Source organism: Apostichopus japonicus, chromosome 3, assembly GCF_037975245.1.
Source record: "Apostichopus japonicus isolate 1M-3 chromosome 3, ASM3797524v1, whole genome shotgun sequence".
Taxonomy (NCBI): Eukaryota; Metazoa; Echinodermata; class Holothuroidea; order Aspidochirotida; family Stichopodidae; genus Apostichopus; species Apostichopus japonicus.
The window spans coordinates 21967858-21989373 of NC_092563.1; the positions used below are offsets into that span (position 1 = coordinate 21967858).

Here is a 21516-nt window from a genome sequence, read left to right on the forward strand (position 1 = left end):
CACAGGCAGCGATCTATCTCACCATATTAACATGAGATCATCTCAAAGAAGAAAAAAATTTGAAAAACTTAATGGGAATCTCATCCTGATTTCTGTCATTGTCTGGTGCAGGGAATTGTACACCAGCCTACAGAGGGTAGGAGCCGGGGGGGGGGGGCACTTGCGCCACTTTTTTTTATACAAAATAGCAAATGTGCCCTACTGGCAAATAAAATGTGTCCCTTTGGTGAACAATTGTCTTTTGAATATTTTAAACCTTTGTGGATTTCAGTATTTTATTTTAAATACCCGTGTTTATTTTAGTCTGTACATGCTATTTAAAAAAAAATTAAAAAAAACGATGTTACAGAGCACCATAGTAATATTGATAGCATACTGACACATCATATATATTTAAGTGATATGGCCGGTGTGTATCGGTTTATAGCAAAACGAGTTGTGGTTCTTTAGTGAGAAAGTGATCCTCTGCTATTGTGCCCCCACCACCACCCCCCCCCCCCACGACTGCGTCTCTTCATAGTAATAATCATGGCTCGTACCACAGTTACGGTACCGCCTCCCTTTCCTCATCCTTATTAAAAAGTTTCATCATCCAAAGTTTTTCTTAAATCTATTTTTGTGTAACGAAAATTGTAAGATATCTTATATTGTACGAACTTTGAGGCTGCTGGCTAAGTGAGAGGATCGGAAAAACTTTCAAAATAGTAGAATCTTGGAGGCATATAACCATAATAAACATTTTTCTTTCACATGTTATTGTTTTAAAAATTCTCTTAACATACAGTGATGGAATTTCCAGAAATTGGAAAGTTATTGTAAGAAAAAATAAAAGAGAAATTTGACTTACCAGAAGCAGGATGAAAAAGTCCAGACAACCAGCCACCCATGTTTTTTTAAGTTAGCGTGAAGCTATTGCGAAGTTCTTAATACGACTTATCAATTATGAATCCGTGAGCGTAACAAAAGGGGCGGTCTCAACAAATGTACGGAATAGCTGAAGAGGCATTTACACGTTACGACAAGTCGGCTAAACAGAAAATCACAGACGATTTGTTGTGTCGTGCAAAATAGGTAATCGTAAAGAAACGACAATTACTTACTGTGTCCTGTACGGATTTTCTATGTAATCTATAGTGCGATTGGGTGGAGGGAAGGAGTGGGAGGCGGGGGTGGGGGGGGGGGGTGACGGGCTAATGTAACAAAGGAGAAAATAAGGCAGGTGTTGGGTGCGGAAGGGGTACGGGATCTTCGGTTATGTCATAAAAATATGACCAATAATAATGCTTTGCGCCGTCAGTTAAGCTATATACAAATAATTGTAAAGTTCCAAAGTTTGAGAGTCGAACTCTGCAACAGAAAATGAAAACAAACCTCGTATACGAAAGTATGGAAGTTTGTCAAGAGAAATTTTGTGAGCCGTGTAGTCTTTTTGCAGCGAATATCATGTTAATTGAACCGGTGTCCACGTCACACGGTCCACAACACACGTTAATCATGTTGACCAATCGTAAGCAGCCCTATCAAATAGGACGCTGTTTTCCAAAATTCTTGAATCTTGCATATAGTTATCGAAATGAGAACGAAAATTTTGACAGATGACAGTGCTTCTTTTTCTTTTTGGGAATCTATCGTACGCCGTACCAATATGTTGCTGTTCTAGCCATGTTTCTGTCATGTTTTCTTATTCATCACGAACCCAAACAGTCACGACAACGTATATCACCAACTGTAAGAGAAAGGGTTCATCGCTGCAACAAACTGAATCAAAAACAGACAGCCTTGCTATGTCGGTTCACGGAAAGAACGACTACGAAAATAAGAAATAGCCACACGCCAACCACTGTTTGAAGGGTTGGAACCTACACCGGACATTACTTTTACGGTGTAAGATCCACGTGACCTTTTTGGTAATCCAGAAAATAGGTTCACCAGAGCATGAAAAGCATAATAACGGCTACTGAACAAAGAGATACCATTGTATGGAACCGTTGTTTTCTTCTCAACAAAGAGGTACCATTTCATGGAACCGTTCTTTGCTACTAAACAAAGAGGTGCCATTCTATAGAACCGTCCTTTGCTACTGAACAAAAGTTGCCATTCTATGCAACCGTCCTTTGCTACTGAACAAAAGGTACCATTCCATGGAACCGTTCTTTGCTACTGAAAAAAAGGAACAATTCTATGGAACCCTTCTGTGGTACAGAGCAAAAGGTACCATACTATGGAACCGTTGTTTGCTACTAAACAAAAGGTACCATTCTATGGAAACGTTGTTCACAATTATTTCGCAATTCCGATTTCAGATCACATCTATCACATTACGCAAATTACCACCTTAATCTTGGAAATAAAAGATCCTCGCTCGTTGCAGCGAATAAACGAAATTCCTTAGATTTATCTACTTGTGGAAACTGCAAGGACCGCATGGTGTGGAGAACTACGAAGTGGGGTTTTCCACTAGATATAGCTAACAATAAGAGATGAAAGAAACTTTGACTGCCGTAGTTAGGATTGCTATCCACAGCGTCTTTCTCACTCAATTTCGGGCAGAAGCGGTGCAAAGAGAACAAGGGAAAATAGAGGCGACAGTGCTCTCTGTCGGCATAATTTCAATGAGTTTTGATGTTGAACTTAGAACGTAGTGATCTATGTGCGAGCAATGTATAGGGTGCTGTGACTTCTTAGGAGCAGTGGCATAAAAAGGTGCTCTTGAGTGGGGGGGGGGCTGAAGACTGATGGCCGGCCTGGGGTATGTGTCCCCCTCCCCCTTTGGATTTTTTTTGCATTTCCAGGTGGCCTCAGATGCAATTTGGTGCAATATAGTAGACGCCAACACACACTCCATGTTGTAAATAATTTTGACAGACTTAGGTCTGTAGTCCTCCCTGTAACCCCACCCCACACTGTTCCTCCCTCCCACAGTTATGTTTACTTTCCAAGAGACTCCTGATTCTTCTTCACTTTACAAATAGTCATGATCACATGGTTACCGTGGTTACAATGTATGTGGACAGAGATGCGAGCTGGATTAACTTCGATTTCATTTTTTTGTGCCCAGTTTCTATCTTTGATATCTTTCTGAAAAAAGTAACAAAATTGGTGTCCAAATCTGGACAATACAAAACCAGAACAAATATACACAACAACTGATATAATATACTGCTTTTTTGTTTATTTTTATTTCTACAATATTTTTCGGTTTTTGTAATCCTTTTTTTTTTGCCTTTTTCCTGTAATGCATTTTTTCCTGAGAGTAAAAAAATTGTCCTTTACACTCGAGAACTGATGCATAAGATTTAAAAAAAATTAAAAAGTCTCAAACAGCCTTGCTGTTCCCATTTGCCTACGCTCCACCTCGACACTGACAAAGAATTAATTTGGTCAATGCCTTTCTCACAAGAGGATGCAACAAGTGCCACTGTTTGTTAAAAAGAAGTAGTTATCACATTTCTTGGTGGTTTCATATTATCTTGCAGCATATCATTGACCCTCCCAACCTACCCTCCCTCACAATTACTTAGACATGTACCCCCATCCTCCCCCAGATTTCCTTCACCCCAGCTATCCTTCCCAACTAAACCCCCCCCCCCACCCATACAAATCAAACTGAGCTTTCTTTACACATATTGCAAGCTTACATCACATATCCCTTCTTGGAGGGATATATAACAGTATTTCTTGTCAAGATGTCCAATTTGGAGAATGGAATTTCTGATAATTACAAATTTTTCAAACTCTCACATAAAACTTGTATCTACAGTTTCTTTACTTCCATGATTCATTTGTGACATCTGATTCAGTAGAAACATCACATGAAACAGTCAAATTAAAAATATTTAATTAAATTGGATGACATCACGGCCAGGTGTCAAATACTTTCTCACATTTTCACAGTAGACGTGTTAACTTTATACGAACCTCAATCCTTCCCCAAGAACTTGTAATAAGAGGGTCTCAACATAGGTCACCATCATAATAAAATGAAAAAAAAAATATGATGTTCATATCTTTGGTTACTTTAAAAAAAATGCTATTACCAAGCCTTTCCCATGGTTTGCCATTTGCATTGCCATGGTAACATGAGAATAATTATTTTATTTTACTACATTGTAGTACATGATGGTAATTATACAGTGAATAATGTGAATCTTTATAGAGCATTGATTTACCAAAATGAAGGAAGTTGCATAACAAAGTAAAACATAACTTGTAAGCTGAGTTGATAAAGATTCCCATCTGAAAATTAACTAATCATCTCTCAACATATCATGAATCTGTATTCTTTGATTAGGATTTCAACAGATTAAAAATGTTGATACACTGTGCTACTAGCAATGGCAATGTGATCACTGCACAAGGTTTAGCACAGCCACAACAATACCAAACAATATTCTTGAATAGTTTATACACTGGGCACACAATCATTATCGTCCCTTACCATACTGCACACTCACATAACATGTTTTTGAAGAGTGGCATCCGTTTGTTTAACACATGTCAATTGATCTGGTATAAACTTTCTCGTATCTTAACAAAAGGTGGCTGTTATTCCCATTAACTGAAATTAAAAAATACATTGTTTGGCTTCTTTTGTAATTTTTTAATTTTAGTTTTTACTTCACAGTTACAACTGGTATTTTCTCTTTTTATGTTTTCATAATAATATAAAGAACAAAAATTAAATGTTATACTGCATTTTATGTCAAAGGTCTTAGCAACTACCTTCTCATCTTTGCCATCCCAAATTCTCTCTATGAATGCCATGGCATTGCCTCAATTCCTTATATATTTTTTAATTTGATCACTGGAGAATAATCACATGAGTCCTAATGCAATAAGATGCTCCTGAATGCCTAACCCCCCCCCCCCCCCACAAATCTTCTATTTTCCTGGTTGATCTTACTTATATCAAATAGTAACAAACAAAATACATTTTTTGTCTTAACAATATAACAATTATATTATTAGTTTCTCCTACTCAAGCTCTTCCAATTATTCTGTTTAATTTTTTTTTTATCTTTCTGAAGTCAATTACATGATCTAATATGACCCTGTTGATACAATGAATTTCCATTTTACAAGTTATTTAAGTACTACCCTTTTTGAATTGGTCTATAAAGTTTTTTGCTGTTAATGGATTAATTCAAGGGCGTAGGAACCGGGGGGGCTGGGGGGGCGCCAGCCCCCCCAGTGAAAAATGTGGAGGGCGGAAGTATCATTCCGCCCCCCCGCTTCGCAAGTCAGAAAACCCCTTTTTCATTTCCAAATGAGAAAAAAAATCTCATTTGGACCACCAAATTGCATCTAAGGCCAGGTGAAAATACAAAATTGAGTTTACAAAATGGAGTGGGTGTTGAAGTGTGCTATATTGCACCAAATTGCATCTGAGGCCACCTGGAAATGCAAAAAATTCCTAAGGGGAGGGGGACACCCCCTCCCGTTAGACCCCTCCCCCAGGCCGGCCATCAGTCTTCAGCCCCCCCACTCAAAAGTACCTTCCTACGCCACTGGATTAATTTGATAACTAATTCCCTCCACCCATGCCTACCCATCCCCCTTCTCCCACACCCCACTTCTCCCAACCACACACATATTCACAACACAAGACCACGTCCTGTACATCATGAAATAAAATAAAAAACAGTATTTATGTTTCATGGGTTTTGAATTAATGAAAAGTATAGGGCAGCGAGGGAGAATCTTGATTACCTGTAACGACTTGCCAGTAATACTTAGTTGTGACCAAGAAGATATCTCTTTGTAACTGCTAATGACAGATTAAAGGACCTCTTTGCCACCCACCTACCCTTTCCCATATCACTCAAACTAACCTTACCATAGTACACCAATGTGTTTCCAACCATTACCACATCTTCTCAATTTAACCTTTGTATATTTTATATCCCTTCACTTTTTTGGCTATTTTATTTATATATTTTTGGGCCAATAGCAACAATTTTATAATGTTTATCAGTCCCTTCATAAAAACCAGACACAAATGAGCATAGCTGCCAAAGTAAGAAAGTCCTATATAAATGAAGAAAAAAATTATAGCTTGGCACCTTCACTACCTAACAACTGATTAATGCACCAAAATCCAACCTGCAACAGATAATCACACAACGACCCTCCTATCAAATTCACCTTTGTCGAAATGGCGAATACAAGAACAGTTTGAAGATATGGAGACCAACTCTGCTTTACAATTTCAGAAACAATATGTACCTCTTGCCCACTACCTTGGTTACTTCACAATTATTGCTCTAGGTAACAGATAAAATTTTCTTCTCAAAGCCATAAAAAATGTCACAAAAATAAACTGTTAGAACTAACATCCACTAATCTTGTCAAAACCAAGTCTTTTCTAAAAGAAAAGTGAACTCCTGCATAATAATAATATTATAATATCTTTCCTACTTCTCTGTGATCATCCTGTACAAGTCGTTTGCTGTCAAATTGTTTTTTCTTTTCTTTTTTTCTAGCATTTTTCTTTTGGGGTGGGGTCGGTGGGGTGTCTTTAAGTTTTGTTTTCATTTTTTATCTTTTTTAGTTGTTTTCGCTTTGATATCGACACTACAAATTTTCCATCGTCTTGCTTTTGCTCCTGTCACAGTATGACAACATTACGAAAAAATTGTTAGGCTTTTCACTATGCTTTATAGTCTCTTCCTAGGTGAGAAGAAACCAACAAAATATAGCTTCTTTGTCACTGATATCGTCATTAAATGGTATATTTTCCATTTTTCACTGACATTATGTCACTGCTAAGAAAAAACCAATCATTCCTGGTTTACTTCCTTACCAAACAAACCCATCCACCCCTTCCTACGCCTCCTTTCTTCCAAAACAAAAATCTTTACCGAATAGTTAAAAAAAATCATCCAGAGAAAAAGATTTGATATAAACAATAATTGCATTGTTGACAAGGCTGACAGTGTGAAAGTAGACGTGTTTGATCACTATCCGCTTCACTTTGAGATTAGAAACACATTAATACCAATGGCAGTCAAAATAGTAACTCTGTGAACAAAAGGTTAAAGAAGAAGCATAAATAGGATAACTCTAAGAGAGGGGCAAAGAACTGAGTCAAAAGAAGAGACAAAAAGTGCCTGTATTATCTCGGGTTTAATTTATGAAAGCGACAAGATTGGTTGGGGGACAAGAAAACCAACAAAGAAGACTATGAAATTGGTAAACAGATAAGACTAAAAAATAATCTAGAAAATCAGCTGTGCTTTGATTAAGGAGAGAGAAAAAGAAAGCAATGCTGTTAGTTCGGTTTCATGATTTGTGATGATGTGCATGGATGTACTGAAATGAGCAAAATAAGGAGATTTGAGTCGATTAAAAGTGTTTACCGTGATTCCAATCTGAAATTCACTCAAAGAGAGTCCGTTTATTCAGTATTATTGTCTCCGCCACTGCTGCCACTCTGGGTTGAGTTGCCACCGCTATTGTGGCGGAATTTGCCATGCTGGTTGGTCTAATTCTTGCTTCTATAAGTCTTTGATACCACTGGCTGTAACGACGAAGAGGTCCCTCCTGGAGAATTTCGGAAGTTTCCCTTCGGCAGAGACGTTTGAATTTCAGACTTGTTATTGGATGAGACGGTGACCTCAATATGAGGCGTGACTACTTGCCGCTCCTTGGCGGTCTGCTTGCTCAGCGAGTTCCCTGCATTACCACGGACAGAATTAGAAGTATGATTGCACCGTTTGCCGAATTTTGATTGTTTGTGATACGTCTGCCCATGAGAGACTGGTTTCTTAATTTCCTGTGTCCAGGCTTTGTCAGTACTAGTTTCAGGTCCAATACTAGGGACAGCCTCCCTTTTAGAGGGTCCTTGGACAGAGTCGATGGTGTCCTTGGAAGAACCAGAAGTTTGCGAAGAAATTTCCGATTCCTAGAAAATTACAAAAGGGAAAACAAAATGATTTTTATCTGATTCAGATTTGAAGGCACATTATATGACAGGCAAAAAGTATCAACAGAGCAAGACAGTACCCCCACCCTACCCTTGACCCATCTCAAATAGGTATTTCAAAGAGAATCACTTAATTTATTAACAAATAATCATTCATTATGAATGCAAGGACAGGCAAAAAAGGACATCAAGGTGTAAGAAGAAAAAGTCTGCAAAACCACATAGCATCTCTTCTGAATGGTAGGTGTGGAAGAGAGTTAGTGGGCAGTGCCCCATAAGTGAGGGTGTGCTGCTAAAATGTCATACGTTTGGTCAAATGTTTTTGGACCTGTCTTTTTTTTCTTTTCAGTATTTGAGAGGGGTGGATCAAATTGCAATATTGAGCAGACAACTTACAGAATCACTGGAACTAGACACAATTTCACCAGAGGAAGAAGAAGATATAGACGTGATTTTGTTGTTGATGACATCGTTGGAGTTGGACATATTGGTGGCAGCAGTGGGGTTCATTGCACTTTTTTTGTTGACCTCTTGGCAAGATCCTGTCTCTTGGCTATTTCTCTGAGAACTGTCAGCAAGGATGATGGTTGTAGCATTCACAGGGCGGATTGGCTGTGCTATCCTCAAGGCTGTGTCCGGTAAACAGAAGGCATCTGGTTGAGGTATATTACAATGTATGGAAAACTTGTGTGGATACATAGCCGTTGCTTTCCGGGCCCAGTTTTGCTGGACCCATAACCTATGGTCCATCACTTCGTCTGTTACCCTTATAATGCGACCGAGGATGCTGTGTGGAGCAAAACCAAAAGAAAAAGGAACAAATAAATCTAGGGGACAATCTGAGTGGAAATGACTGTAATGTTGCTGAATGAAATATTTACACTGTAGCTCTGGAGGCAACCTAGTGTAATCTAGGTTAAGGATCAACACTTTTTTGTTCAGATGTAAACATTTCTCAATCAACGATTTTTTTTTACTGAATGTGACAATCAGTGTTGGTTTCCCTTTGTTGGTAGAAAACCTTTTGACAGTAAATTTTCAAAACAACGAGTATATGTAACTTTCAATCAAAATTGTGTACCGCTATACTGTGGTAAGGTTATAAAGAAAGTCTCTTCCAGCTTCATTTGGGCCTGACTGTTTGACAAAAGAAATATACCCTGATAGGTATAATATGCTAGAACTTGACAGATTGATCAAAAGTAATGTAGGGGAGGAGGGGGGGGGGGGCTGCTGAAATACATGGAAGCTTTACCCGATATTTTCTAGAAGTTTTGTGAAGAAAAAGCAAAAAAGGAGACAGAATTCTGGCATTTCACTGACCTATGACCATTACTTTCTTGGTCTATGTGAGGTACAACAGCTTGGGTGAGCACTTGGTAGGCATAATGGAATGCTTTCCTCACTTCCATGAACCCAAAAGAGTTCCTGCCAAGATCAACTCCTGTCGACAATCGAGGAATGTTAAAATGGAATAATAGCTTAATCTGACATGAAAGTAGAGAAAGCTTCTTCCTGGGCAATTAACATCATGTTTATTTATTTCTTAATGCAGAAATGAATACAACCCTTATCTTTTCCCTCAGTTGTGTTTTATTTGTTGGGGAGCAGATCTTCATTATATTCTCTGCCATGTATTAAAGGTAAAGAGATGTTTGTGTTTATACTGTTCTTTTAATCGCTGAAACATCTCCCCTCCCACTGCCCCTCCACCCCAGCCACCCCCTCCACCCCATTCACCCCCCCCCCCATACCCCATCACATGTGTATATACAGTATTCAACTGAAAGACCACCTGGCAATGATACAAATTCTTGTGTACAAACGAATGAAAAAGTTTCTGTGCAGTTCTCTGCAATTGCTTCAAATTTAAATATTCAAATCAAATGACCAAACTTTATATTTGACACAATCACTCAATCCAACAATATTTTGACCAAGTATTACAAACAACCTACTAGGCATTAACTTCTGAAACCTCAAATTTACCTTTCGTATCAATACAAGTTAAATCTCTCACAGTGCACTGTGGTGAATATAAAACAACAACTTGACAAGAATTTGCAAAATGCTAATTATGAAAACTGAATAATTATGTTCATCAATGTATCTTCCCAACAGAATTAATACTTTATGATTTAGATTCAACATTCAGAGAGACACCATACTGTACCTTCTTCATCTTTTTGTTCCTGTTTCTCATCATTTTGATTTTGTCTGTTGGATTGTCTGGGAGAACTGGAAAATTATAAAGTTGCTGAAAGAAAAAAGATCACACAATAATTACACGCAGCCAACATTCTCATCACAAAAGGTAACAAACTTTGGTTTTAGATTAATAGGCTCGGTGTACCCATTAAACAAAGTTTTTAGTCAACAACATGAATTTACAAATTTAAAGCTAGGTCAAATGAATATTAATTCCAAACGTTAACATTATTAATACAAAAGGCAAGGCAGACTAATGTTACACATGTTGCTTTACAAATTTAAACAAAGTACAGTAATTCACTCTTTGAATAGTAGTGATTAAATATTTGATTATAAAATCAAGAATCTCAATTTTGTTTTTATTCATGATTTAATGAAGGGTCCTAAACAAAAGGATGACATCACTGTTCTTCCTCAGCTCTTCCAATCTTAAGTCAGCCATCCTAACGTAACATCATGAACATTTAAAAAAGTTAACGAATGACCCCTTTCGCCTGATTTTGTTTTTGAAACTGAAATGACCACATAAACAATGGTTTACAAGATTTTATTTCCAATAGTATTCTCATTTCTATATTTTACCAAGTTCTTTTTGATCAAGACATTATGGAAACTCACAATCAGACCTGGAACTTACCATTTATGCCCAGAATATTTTTCAAACTGGTATTGCTCAAAGTAGATCTTTGTATTATGCTTAGTAAAGCATTGAACACTCTCCTTCTTTGGGTACTCCAATGTGATGAAACCTGAGAAGGGATATAAGGAAAAAAATGAAAAACAGGGTTTCAGTTAAGGTGATCTGGAAAACATTGGTTTACAGTATGTAACTTCTCAAATGGCTTTCATTAATGCTGCCAAAATGTATTGACTTTACACATCATAACTGTAGACAATGTCATGGTTGTATCAAGGAGCTAAATACTGTACTAGTGTTTGCACGGGTTATCCGGGTACCCACCCGACGCGATACTACCCGGTTCCTAATTTATTACTCGAATCCTACGCACAGTGTGATTTAAAAAAAAAAAAATTGGCAAACCGACGGTTAGGCAAATTTCCCATTGACGTAGTTTGGTGTTAGGCTACAATGCGGTCGAAGATAACAGCAATAACGAAGGAACCCACTCGACGCGATACTACCCGGTTCCTAATTTATTACCCGAATCCTACGCAAAGTGTGATTGTGTAAAAAAAAAAATTGCAAACTGATGGTTAGGCAGATTTCCCATTGACTTAGTGTGTTGTTAGGCTACCATGAGGTCGAAGATAACAGCAAAAACGAAAGCTTTCCATAGATATCTTATAACTGCGTCACAATTTTTGCTAATAAACAGATGGCTAGGCTAGATTACCCCTATTGACTTAGTGTGGTGTTAGGCAACCATGTGGTCGAACATAATGTTGCAATAACGAAAATATTCCATGGATGTCTTATAACTTCGTCACAACTTCAGCAAATAAACAGATGGTTAGGCTTAGCTAGATTTCTCATTGACTTTGTGTGGTGTTAGGCCTTGGTCTTGGTGTGATACTGCACAAATCGCCCCTGATGTGGCTGTTAATGTGCAGTCCTCCAAGCTGGCTAATGGTGCTGCTGACTTCCCAGCATTAACTTGAAGGAGGCGGTGTTTGGTGCTGATTTTAGACTACCATGTGGAAGAAATTATTATTTATTCATTCGTTTATTTCATAAAAGTAAAGGCTGGCAAGGAATTTTAAGAGATGTTTATGGATTATAGACGGGATAACTAAAAAACAGTAATCGCAAGTGGCTTTTTACTAATCGTTTTTTTCCAAATGCGATCAAATTGCGGGAATCGCGCAATCTCGCGGCTAATGCGAACCCTGGGCCTGCATAATAGATAGTAGTAGTAGTAACAACTGTTTAAGAGCTAACTGGATATTTATATGGTTTGATCCAATAGACGTGCACGAGCAAGCAAAAGCAGCGGCGGCAGTGCGATGTTAGTATTAATGCTAATTATAATTAAATAATTAATTTATTAACAAGTTAATGAAAGAAAAAAGACAAATAAAAATTATTGAGGAAGGTTTTACACCTTATCTTGCACAGGTCTACGTATTTGAACATAATGCATTTATTACATCATCCAATATGTTATTTCTTGAAAATCGTGATATACGAGGGTAAACAATTTTTTCTAGGTATGTATGTATGTATGTATGTATGTATGTATGTATGTATGTATGTATGTATGTATGTATGTATGTACGTACGTACGTACGGGTACCCGGATACCCGACGGGTAACGGCCCTTGGGTACCCGGTTCCCGATTTTTGGACCCGTGTAAATACTACTAAATACCATACTAAATTTGGGTCTTGGTTTCTTTGCTGCAAAAATACTATAATACGCATGCACATTTTTGGTATGTTCCTGTACAATTCTGTTCCATGCTAAAAACGGAATTAAAATTTAAATACCTGATTGTACGTAGAAAGATTGAGAAATGTATTCAACCACACTCTAATATTAAATGGCATGGCTAAAATGATACCAGAACACGATAACATGAACAATTTAAATATGGACTCAACTAGATGAATACTTAACTGTTCAACATGCTCCTTGTTTTTTTTTCTGAAGTTTTAGAGGCTAAATCTCATTTATAAACCCAAGTGAAATGTTCTTGAAGATGGGAACTAGTAACCTCCTATTTAAATGATTAGGCTTGGCATCTATAAGATTAAAAGCATACTCTTAGTTTGCTATGTACATTAGAGTGTATATTTTCATAATCCATTCTGATACATGAACCACTTGCACAAATTACTGCTGGAGTAAACCAGCATTAATGCAAGTTGAGCATGTTCTATATACATAAATTTCTGAAACATTCAACTGGAAACTTTCCCAATGACTCTTATATAAGATCTAATTGCATCCTGTGTCAAATAGTTCTTGAAAGATCTTTGATGTGACCTGCATAAGTTTATGGTAATCAAACTTTAAAGCCTCATTATACATACAAACTCCACTTCTACTTTCACTAAACAATCTTTTCATGGTAACTAACTTTATGACAATATTGTCAGAATTTTGGTTTATTTACACAGTTCAAAGAAATGAAAATTTCAGACAAGAAAATTGTTTAATATCCACAACATTAATCATGCGTATACATGTGTGGGTACTGGGCAGGAGCTTTGAGCTTTCGTTCATAACTGTACATGTGTTGTGTGTAACCACTACTGTATGCTTAGTACCATAAATGATGGCATTACATAATATATCTGGCTCTCTCTCACAGTTTTCTGTAGCAGATATAGCCATTAGAATGACACATTTATAAACAGTCTTGACTCATTAGTTCTTCCCTGGCAGTTGAATGTTCGACCGTATTTAGTGTTCACTGTGTATCCGTCATCATTTTTGTTTCTAATTTTTCAAATTACAGACAATACGTACATTTGCTTGTGCCAGTGTTAGCCTATGATACCGTGAATGCCACTACAACAATACTGTATTTACACACATGAATGCATACTGTAAACCATTGGCAATTTTGCATGCATGAAAATGATGAAACTACATTACAACTACAGTATTTACAAACTGCAGGAGTGTGAGACTTAATGCATAACATTGCATACCAAGTTGATGTTGAAGTGGTAAAGTTGGCCTTCATATCTTCTGACTTGGTTCCTTGCTCTGCCTTGTATTGCCGAACATGTGCTGAACACCGATGATTGCAAGTGATGACAGTTTGTATTGTACCTTGAATTATTAAGTTGAGATACTTTGTACTGGTTATTTGCACAACTTGCACTAGACCTTTCATTCCATACGTTATGCGCCGGTGTGACAGTACAGAGTGTCCCCCTGTACAAAGTGTCTCCGCGGACACTTTGTACCAGCATATTTAGTCCGGTCGGACATTATCTGCTGAAAATTGTGTCCCACCCTCACAGCAAATATAGTCCCACCGGACGAAATGTCCTGGTACAGAATGTCCGCAAATACTTCATAGCATCTTTTGTCCCGCATAAAATTTAAGCATTTCGACATTCAAATGGCAATTGAGTTCATTATATCAATAATTAGAGCAGATGCATACATCAGAGTTAAATGTTACAGGATATAAATGAGACGTTGTGCGTTGTTGCAAAACAAAAAATAGAAGGGGAAAAAAAGAAGAAAAAGAAACAAGTCTTCCATCTGTAGAAGATGTTAATCATGTTTTTGTTGTGATTGCTGCTATTTCATCCTCCGTATATGTTGCATGTTGTATTCGGCAACTACATTGCGTTCATAGTCATCTTTACAGAGGGAGGGATAGTATAAACCTAACTCCCCCCCCCCTCCCAACGGAGGGCGGGTACGGGATAGGGAATGCAACAGCTACAACAAAAAATGATAATTGCAGAGGTAAAATATTACGAACTTTAGGAGTCCAAACTTCATTGTTGCCGTATTTCCCTAACACACAGTGGGTAAGTTTTGGCAAGTATGGTAACTGTACTTCATGGGTCTACGAGAGTTGCCATGGCAATATGAAATTTCATCCGTGCGTAAAGCTCATTATAGGACGGGAACCGAGGGTGTTTTTAAGTTACGGATAAGGGGGGGGGGGGAGTTGGGATGGTAAGTTATCGAATTTGTGTCCTGGGGAGGGGTCTTCTTAAGTCTGTGACCTATCTGTGATGAGTTCCAAAATATTTTTGTTTGCTAATAACAACCATGAAGTAGCTGGACTAGATACTTCTCTGACCTTGAACATGTCAACACTGCCCCAACCCTCTCCGTATGGGCTTGACACCTATTTATTGACTTTCATTACTACTTTATTGTTTACTTTCTTACCCTTCCTTATTTTTGTCACTCAATCGTCAAGGTTTTCTCCCTTTCAACAAGGTGGAGGGCCATTCCCCCACCCCCTGCCCCGTTGTGATGGCCATGCGTGAAGCAAATTTTCATTTGTATAGACAAATGGCATTCCAGGCAATTCCAGTGATAAAGGTTTGTTGTTTCTTATTATGAATGTTTCTTATTGGACAAAAGTGGTTCAAATTAGAAAAGATATATTAGAACGATACCCTCTTCAAAAGAGCTGCAAACATACAGGAAACAAAACAAAGCCAAACAAGGGAAAGAATAAAGCAAATAGGACAGAGCAGGATGCAATATGCTAGATTTTTTGTCTCATCATGTTTCTCACACTTTAAATATGTCATTCTTGTAGAGAAAAGTTTGTTAAAAGAAAGTTAATATAGTAAAAATCAAAACATGAAATTGGATGATAGTCATGCACAAACACAATATACTGAATCTATATCAGACTGGGCAAAGAGTGAAAAATGATTATACATGGGATCTGGGAGGTAGGAGCCTGGGGGGGGGGGGCACTGTCTGTACATGCTATTTTTAAATGGCATCCCATATCTTTTTATAGCACGTTTAACAATTAACAATCTCAATAAATAGTATTGATAACATACTAACACATCATACATCATATTTAAGTGATATGGCCGGTGTGTATCGGTTTATAGCATATCGAGTGGTGGTTGTGGAATGAGAAAATGTCCCTCTGATGTTGTGTGCCCACCCTCACTTCCTACCCCCTGCATGGGGAAATTTAACTGGAATGATGACTCTCCCTTTGTAGCTCTGATGCAACTAAAGATAATCCATGCTTTCTAGAGCATCCTTCAAGCAGGGAGGTATTGCTTGATTAGAATGATATACTACTGTCACTCTTCTTCAAACAATATGTACTTGAAACTCTCATAATCCACATGAAGAACATCCTCTTTAGAGTTTGGTAAAGACCTCAATAAAACCATGCAGAAGTTTCCCTGTTAGAATTCCCCCCCTTTAACTGCTTTCCACAAACAGTAGGATTACCTATATAATGCTTTAATGTGCAACTTGATACCGTCAAAAATTTAATCTTGATTGTTAATTACAAATAAAACAGCTGAATCTCATATATCCAATGGGTTTTTCGTTAAGACTTACACAGAAATCCATAACAGCAAAAGTTACAACAGGAAGAAGAATATGGTCGGTTATATGTTTTACTATGAGAACTTATCTTGAACACAACTTCCAGAACCAAGAAACACGCCTTCTTACTGTATTTGTTATTTAATGAAGTAATGAGGTGATAAAGAATTTCGAGCGTCACATCCCTTCGACTACGACTGGCAGTGAAAAGTCAATGGCCTGTCTTTGCTTAAACGTATAGCAGCCGACGCAATTTTCTCTCATGATATGTTAGAGTGAAAGACAAGATTATTGTCGGTAACAAGTTAACTGCTAAGAAAATCGTCTAGACATGTCTTCTGTTAACCTCATACATACTCCCTCCATTGGTGGTCAGGGATGAGATATCAGTACAACCAAATCTGTGCAAAATAAAAGTTGAAAGCAATATTATGAGTAGTGAATACCACACTGTAAGTCATATATAAAATAAATTATCATCTTGAAAAGTTATGTGTAAGCTCCACTACAAAGATAATTAACATTCACCATATTGGTTAAGTGTAGACTGTATAGTGTACAACTGAACTATGCTTAGGCATTGAGTTAATTTGATGATCTTTTATTGTGACACCTACATGTTTATGGGATTACTGGCTCCATTTTATTAATTGGAGAATGCATGTCATAATTTTGGCGCTATATTGTACAGTTCACTACCAAACCTGAAAAGTTTTAACCACATGAGCCAATACAACTTTGGGGCATATTAATTAAATTTAATATCAGAAATTTATCAAATTAGAGTAAGCTAGGATACAACAGAAATTTGATGCCTTTTGGTGCTCTATTGATGTATGTGTGCCTGGTATGACTGTTTAATGCCGATCAAACATTAATTGTCCTGAATCAGGATCCATGGGGGGTTCAAAACACCCTCTGTATGACCCAAATGCAAAAACAAATAATGCTAGCTTACCATTATTATAGTAAAATGTACTATTATACATCATTTTGCATCAAGAGACCTAAACATTGCCTTATTTTGCCAAAGAAAAAGGGGTCCCTCTCCCAGGTTTCAGGAAATATCCCCCACCACACACAAACACATTTAGCAATTTTCCACAACGGACCTAACAGAAAAATGGTACCAAAACTCAGTTGATACATTATCTCTCTTATCTTGTCGAAATTCCTGTCAAAACAGCCAAGTGGTAATAAGTTCACACTTTCTAAACAGAAAAGTTCCCTGTGGTTACAATATCAAACTGTCCAACACCTTTTTGAAAAACAACACACAATAGGTGGTGTCTAGCTGTGGAATGTGGTCTTAATTATTTACTCATCATTTGTTTGAACAAATAAACTGTGTCTGCTGCAGTGAAACATGTCCAGCCAAAATCACTTTTTGGGGATGTAAATCAAATGACGACAATTGTCAGGCTATATGCTACTTAAGAACCAGAGGTGGAAACTTTGCAAGTAAATATAGGAACAAAAACTATGTACATATAAACTTGTTAATGGGGACTTAACCTGCAAAGATTTACAGTACACTTTCTCTGTTCTCACCTACCTTCGTGATCTTTCTGTATGCTTAATACCTATTTGGAAATAATTTATACTCAAACACAGCATTCTGCCATGCACTACAAGTTATTTGCATGGTACAAATAACAGATATGATGCCATTCATAATGGAACTAACTACAGAAAATTATTCACTTTTTAAGACATGCTTACCTCATCATCACATCAGTAATGCAATAAGAAGTTGATGCTGCAGTCTTTTCAGGCACTGCCTTAGTCTCAGGCCACTTTGAATAGAAGTCAGACAGTGTTATGATGTACAGTCGCTTGGCAGCTGTCACTGGTAGAGGACCAATAAGATCTACACCAACCTGTTAAGAAAGAAGACAGCATTTAGGTGCTAATTTCAAAAACAATTACAAGTTGCATGCTTTGCCTTGACTGTTGTTCTATTCCATTGCTTCATTCTGTACAGAGATCTAGATAAAAACAGTGGGATATCTGATCGAAACAGGGTGTTGGTGGATTTAGGCCAATTATTTTTACCTTGCAAACATGAAAATGTAACTTACACCATACTGTACCATATATTTACAATCTCTTTCTTCAACCACTAAACCAGAAAAATGATACGCCACTTTTGCAACTTACAATTATATTCCTATATTGTTGGTTGCTCTGCAGTTAGGCCAGAGTGTGGCTTAAAGGTATGCTGTATAGGCCTTAAATATGCCAAATTTTCACTATGGATAAAATTCTATAAGTATGTTTATTTCCCTGGAGGAAATTTACCTCACTGGGACATTCAATATCTCGTGTCATCATTTAGAATGTCTGAGCACAATTTAAAGGGTTATTACCCCTTGGAAAGTACTTTTTGAAAACTTTTAGCAATTAAAGTGGCCAAAATTTAGGGCCAATACAGACTACCTTTAAACTTGTAAATGTTGAATTTGTCCAGAAAGAGTGACATTAACTATACTAAACCTTCACTGCATACTGTGGACATCTTGTGCAATTAAAACAGATTGAGAATTTACCTGTTTCCATAATCCAGTTACAGGAATGCTATGGAGACTTGTTCGTAGGTCTACAGGACAATGACGCTTTGACATCCTGTTGAACATAACTTGTTACATCAACGTTGATAGTTTTCCAATAGAATCTAGACATAGTCTGTTGTCTGGTTTATCTATGCAAAGATGAACACCTTCAAAGAGATAAGAAAATTCATGATCAAGGAGATATCATGTTTTTTTGCCCACCCCCCCCCAAAAAAAACAACAACAAACAAACACACACAAATATATGGGCTGCAGGATTGGTAGTTCTAGCTGAAGTGCCTTAAAATTGAATTACAACTCTATATTGGTGTTTGAAATGGAATATTCCCATTATTGTACATATTGCATGGCCACTATTTGGGTCTATAGATATTTAAGGAGTTTTCTTCTGCAGTGAAGTTTGGCATGTAGAGAATATGCCACACCTAAAAAAGTACTATCAGGCCTTCAATATCTGTTCTTACCAACCAAAATTAATGAACGTGAATTTGTTATGTACAGTATTAGTGCCACTTTCCTCTAGAAGTAGGCTAGGCTATATGCTATAGTCCAATAATAGCATTTTATAGTGTCCCATGCATGCAAACCAGACTAGCTCTGTAAGCGTTAGTGATCTGTTGTTATCTTTTATGATAGGCAGGGCGATAAAGGGTAGAAATTTATAATAATTTTCACAAAAATTTGTTAAGACAATTGGGTAAACAAAACGAAAAGAAATAGGCCCTAACAACTTTGTTCATGCACTTACAACTTTGCTCAAGCATACAACTGATTATAATGTTGCATAAGCAATTGCTTGACTTTTGCGAATGAGTTTTTACAACTATAACCAAACGTGGTAAAAGAATATCATGATTTGTGCACCAATCAGTCCTAGAGGCCTGGTTATAGTTTAACTGTGGAATGGCCGTTCGCCATTTAACAACCAATACCATATTGTGTATCCTATACTGTAAGTTACAGACATTACCTTATAGATGTCACTAGTCAGTATGAGCTGCCTCGATTTGGGCGAGTTGAGAAGCCCTAGATAGCAAAACTTTCCTTTATTTTCGGTATGCAAGAGTTCCATTTTCAGCCAGTCTGAAAGACTGACTTTGTCTCCGTAAGATCCTTCTCTGTTTTATTCTTGTAAACCCACTTGGATAGCTCTCATCTCTTAGAATATCTGCAATTTGTCTCACGTTTTCTGTTAGCTTTTCCATTTTTAGTTGTCGCACGAGTTTACTGCTAAATATACGGAAGCCGAAATACGACAGTTTGCTAATAATACGGATACTGCCAGAGTCCATTACTAATTAAATTTTTGCTACTCGAACGTACATGCTAATGCGGACGTAGTGTTCAGGGGGACACAATTTACAACCAAATATGCGACCAACAAATAATGTCCCCCCTCGTTTCATCATAGCATAAACTGTCCTGGGAGACAGTCTGTACCAACTGGCCTTGTACAAAAGGTCCGGGAGACTAAATGTACTGGTAAATTCAGTATAAACTGTCCCAGTGGGACTGGGACAGTTTATACTGAATATGGAATATTTGCGACAGTTTGTACTGCTACACCGGTTCTAACAGGTTTCGCTAAACTAGTACACGTAAATTTCTCAGAAGAGGTTATAGCGCTTACACAGGTTAAATCTCTGACCAAGGTGGCTAAATCCTGACGAGACCAAGATCACAACGTTGCACCACGGCGCACACACACAGAAATATTTTCAGGTTCTCTGTACGCATTGACTTTGCACAGGAATGAGATCTCAAAAGAAAATGAAGTTCGTGATATTGATTCAACACCATGTTCGTGAGGCGTTGCAAATGTTCAAGGCCCCCAGTCCCATGAGTCTTACTATGTCGACCGTCTGTTGCTACTTTTGCATGAGCCATCTCGTGTACTAGTGTGTCAAAGAGCGAAATGGGAGATTTATGTGCCCGACCGTTAAGTAAAATCAAATCAAAGTCTTTAATGCCTGAAACTGCTTGTGTTAATCCCTTGATGTTCATAGATATATGTTCTGGCAATCTTTCTACTACTGCTAACTTTTCTGTTGCTTCGGGTAATGTGTTATTAAGGGCTATACGGTTAACAAAATTGTACAACTGTTCTGAAGGGGCCTGCCATTTGTGAATACCATAACGTGGGGGGCTTGGGACTGGGGGCCTTGAACATTTGCAACGCCTCACGGAGCTAACACAAAGTCAATGGGAGCTGTTTCATTTTTTTTCTAAGTCCAAAACAGAATTGGCATATTTGGCATGTGTTTCGGGCCCCGTGCGCCATGGAAAATAGGGATTTGACCCAAACTAAGTCCTGACCCAAATTTCGTATGTACCAGCTAGACGTTCACGAAGTTTGAGTACCATACCGTGGGGGGCTTGGGAATGGGGGCTATGAACATTTGCAACGCCTCACGGAGCTAACACAAAGTCAATGGGAGCTGTTTCATTTTTTTTCTAAGTCCAAAACAGAATTGGCATATTTGGCATGTGTTTCGGGCCCCGTGCGCCATGGAAAATAGGGATTTGACCCAAACTAAGTCCTGACCCAAATTTCGTATGTACCAGCTAGACGTTCACGAAGTTTGAGTACCATACCGTGGGGGGCTTGGGACTGGGGGCCTTGAACTTTTGCAACGCCTCACGGAGCTAACACAAAGTCAATGGGAGCTGTTTCATTTTTTTTCTAAGTCCAAAACAGAATTGGCATATTTGGCATGTGTTTCGGGCCCCGTGCGCCATGGAAAATAGGGATTTGACCCAAACTAAGTCCTGACCCAAATTTCGTATGTACCAGCTAGACGTTCACGAAGTTTGAGTACCATACCGTGGGGGG

At 37.8% G+C, this 21516-nt stretch overlaps 2 protein-coding genes across 4 annotated transcripts in view; both read right to left on the reverse strand.

Moving 5' to 3' along the window:
• The window catches only part of LOC139965471 (mitochondrial inner membrane m-AAA protease component paraplegin-like), a 92273-nt gene that overhangs the window by 30052 nt on the left and 40705 nt on the right, over positions 1 to 21516 (reverse strand). Inside the window, exons 1-2 of one of the 3 annotated variants that reach the window (XM_071967849.1) lie at positions 13755 to 14155; positions 10773 to 10884 (exon numbers count right to left, since the gene is read on the reverse strand). In XM_071967849.1, the coding sequence (XP_071823950.1) occupies positions 10773 to 10884; positions 13755 to 14021 (379 nt within the window). In that variant the 5' untranslated portion in view covers positions 14022 to 14155. Of the gene's footprint in view, positions 1 to 847; positions 961 to 10772; positions 10885 to 13754; positions 14156 to 21516 lie in introns of those variants that run through there. The other 2 variants (XM_071967848.1, XM_071967850.1) reach the window with 2 other exon arrangements.
• On the reverse strand, positions 5294 to 9565 carry LOC139965486 (uncharacterized). The gene is made up of 3 exons (XM_071967901.1): positions 9248 to 9565; positions 8321 to 8711; positions 5294 to 7903 (listed from the first exon to the last, which is right to left on the reverse strand). The coding sequence occupies exons 1-3, from the start codon at positions 9334 to 9336 to the stop codon at positions 7484 to 7486; spliced, it is 900 nt and encodes a 299-aa protein (XP_071824002.1). The 5' UTR covers positions 9337 to 9565; the 3' UTR covers positions 5294 to 7483.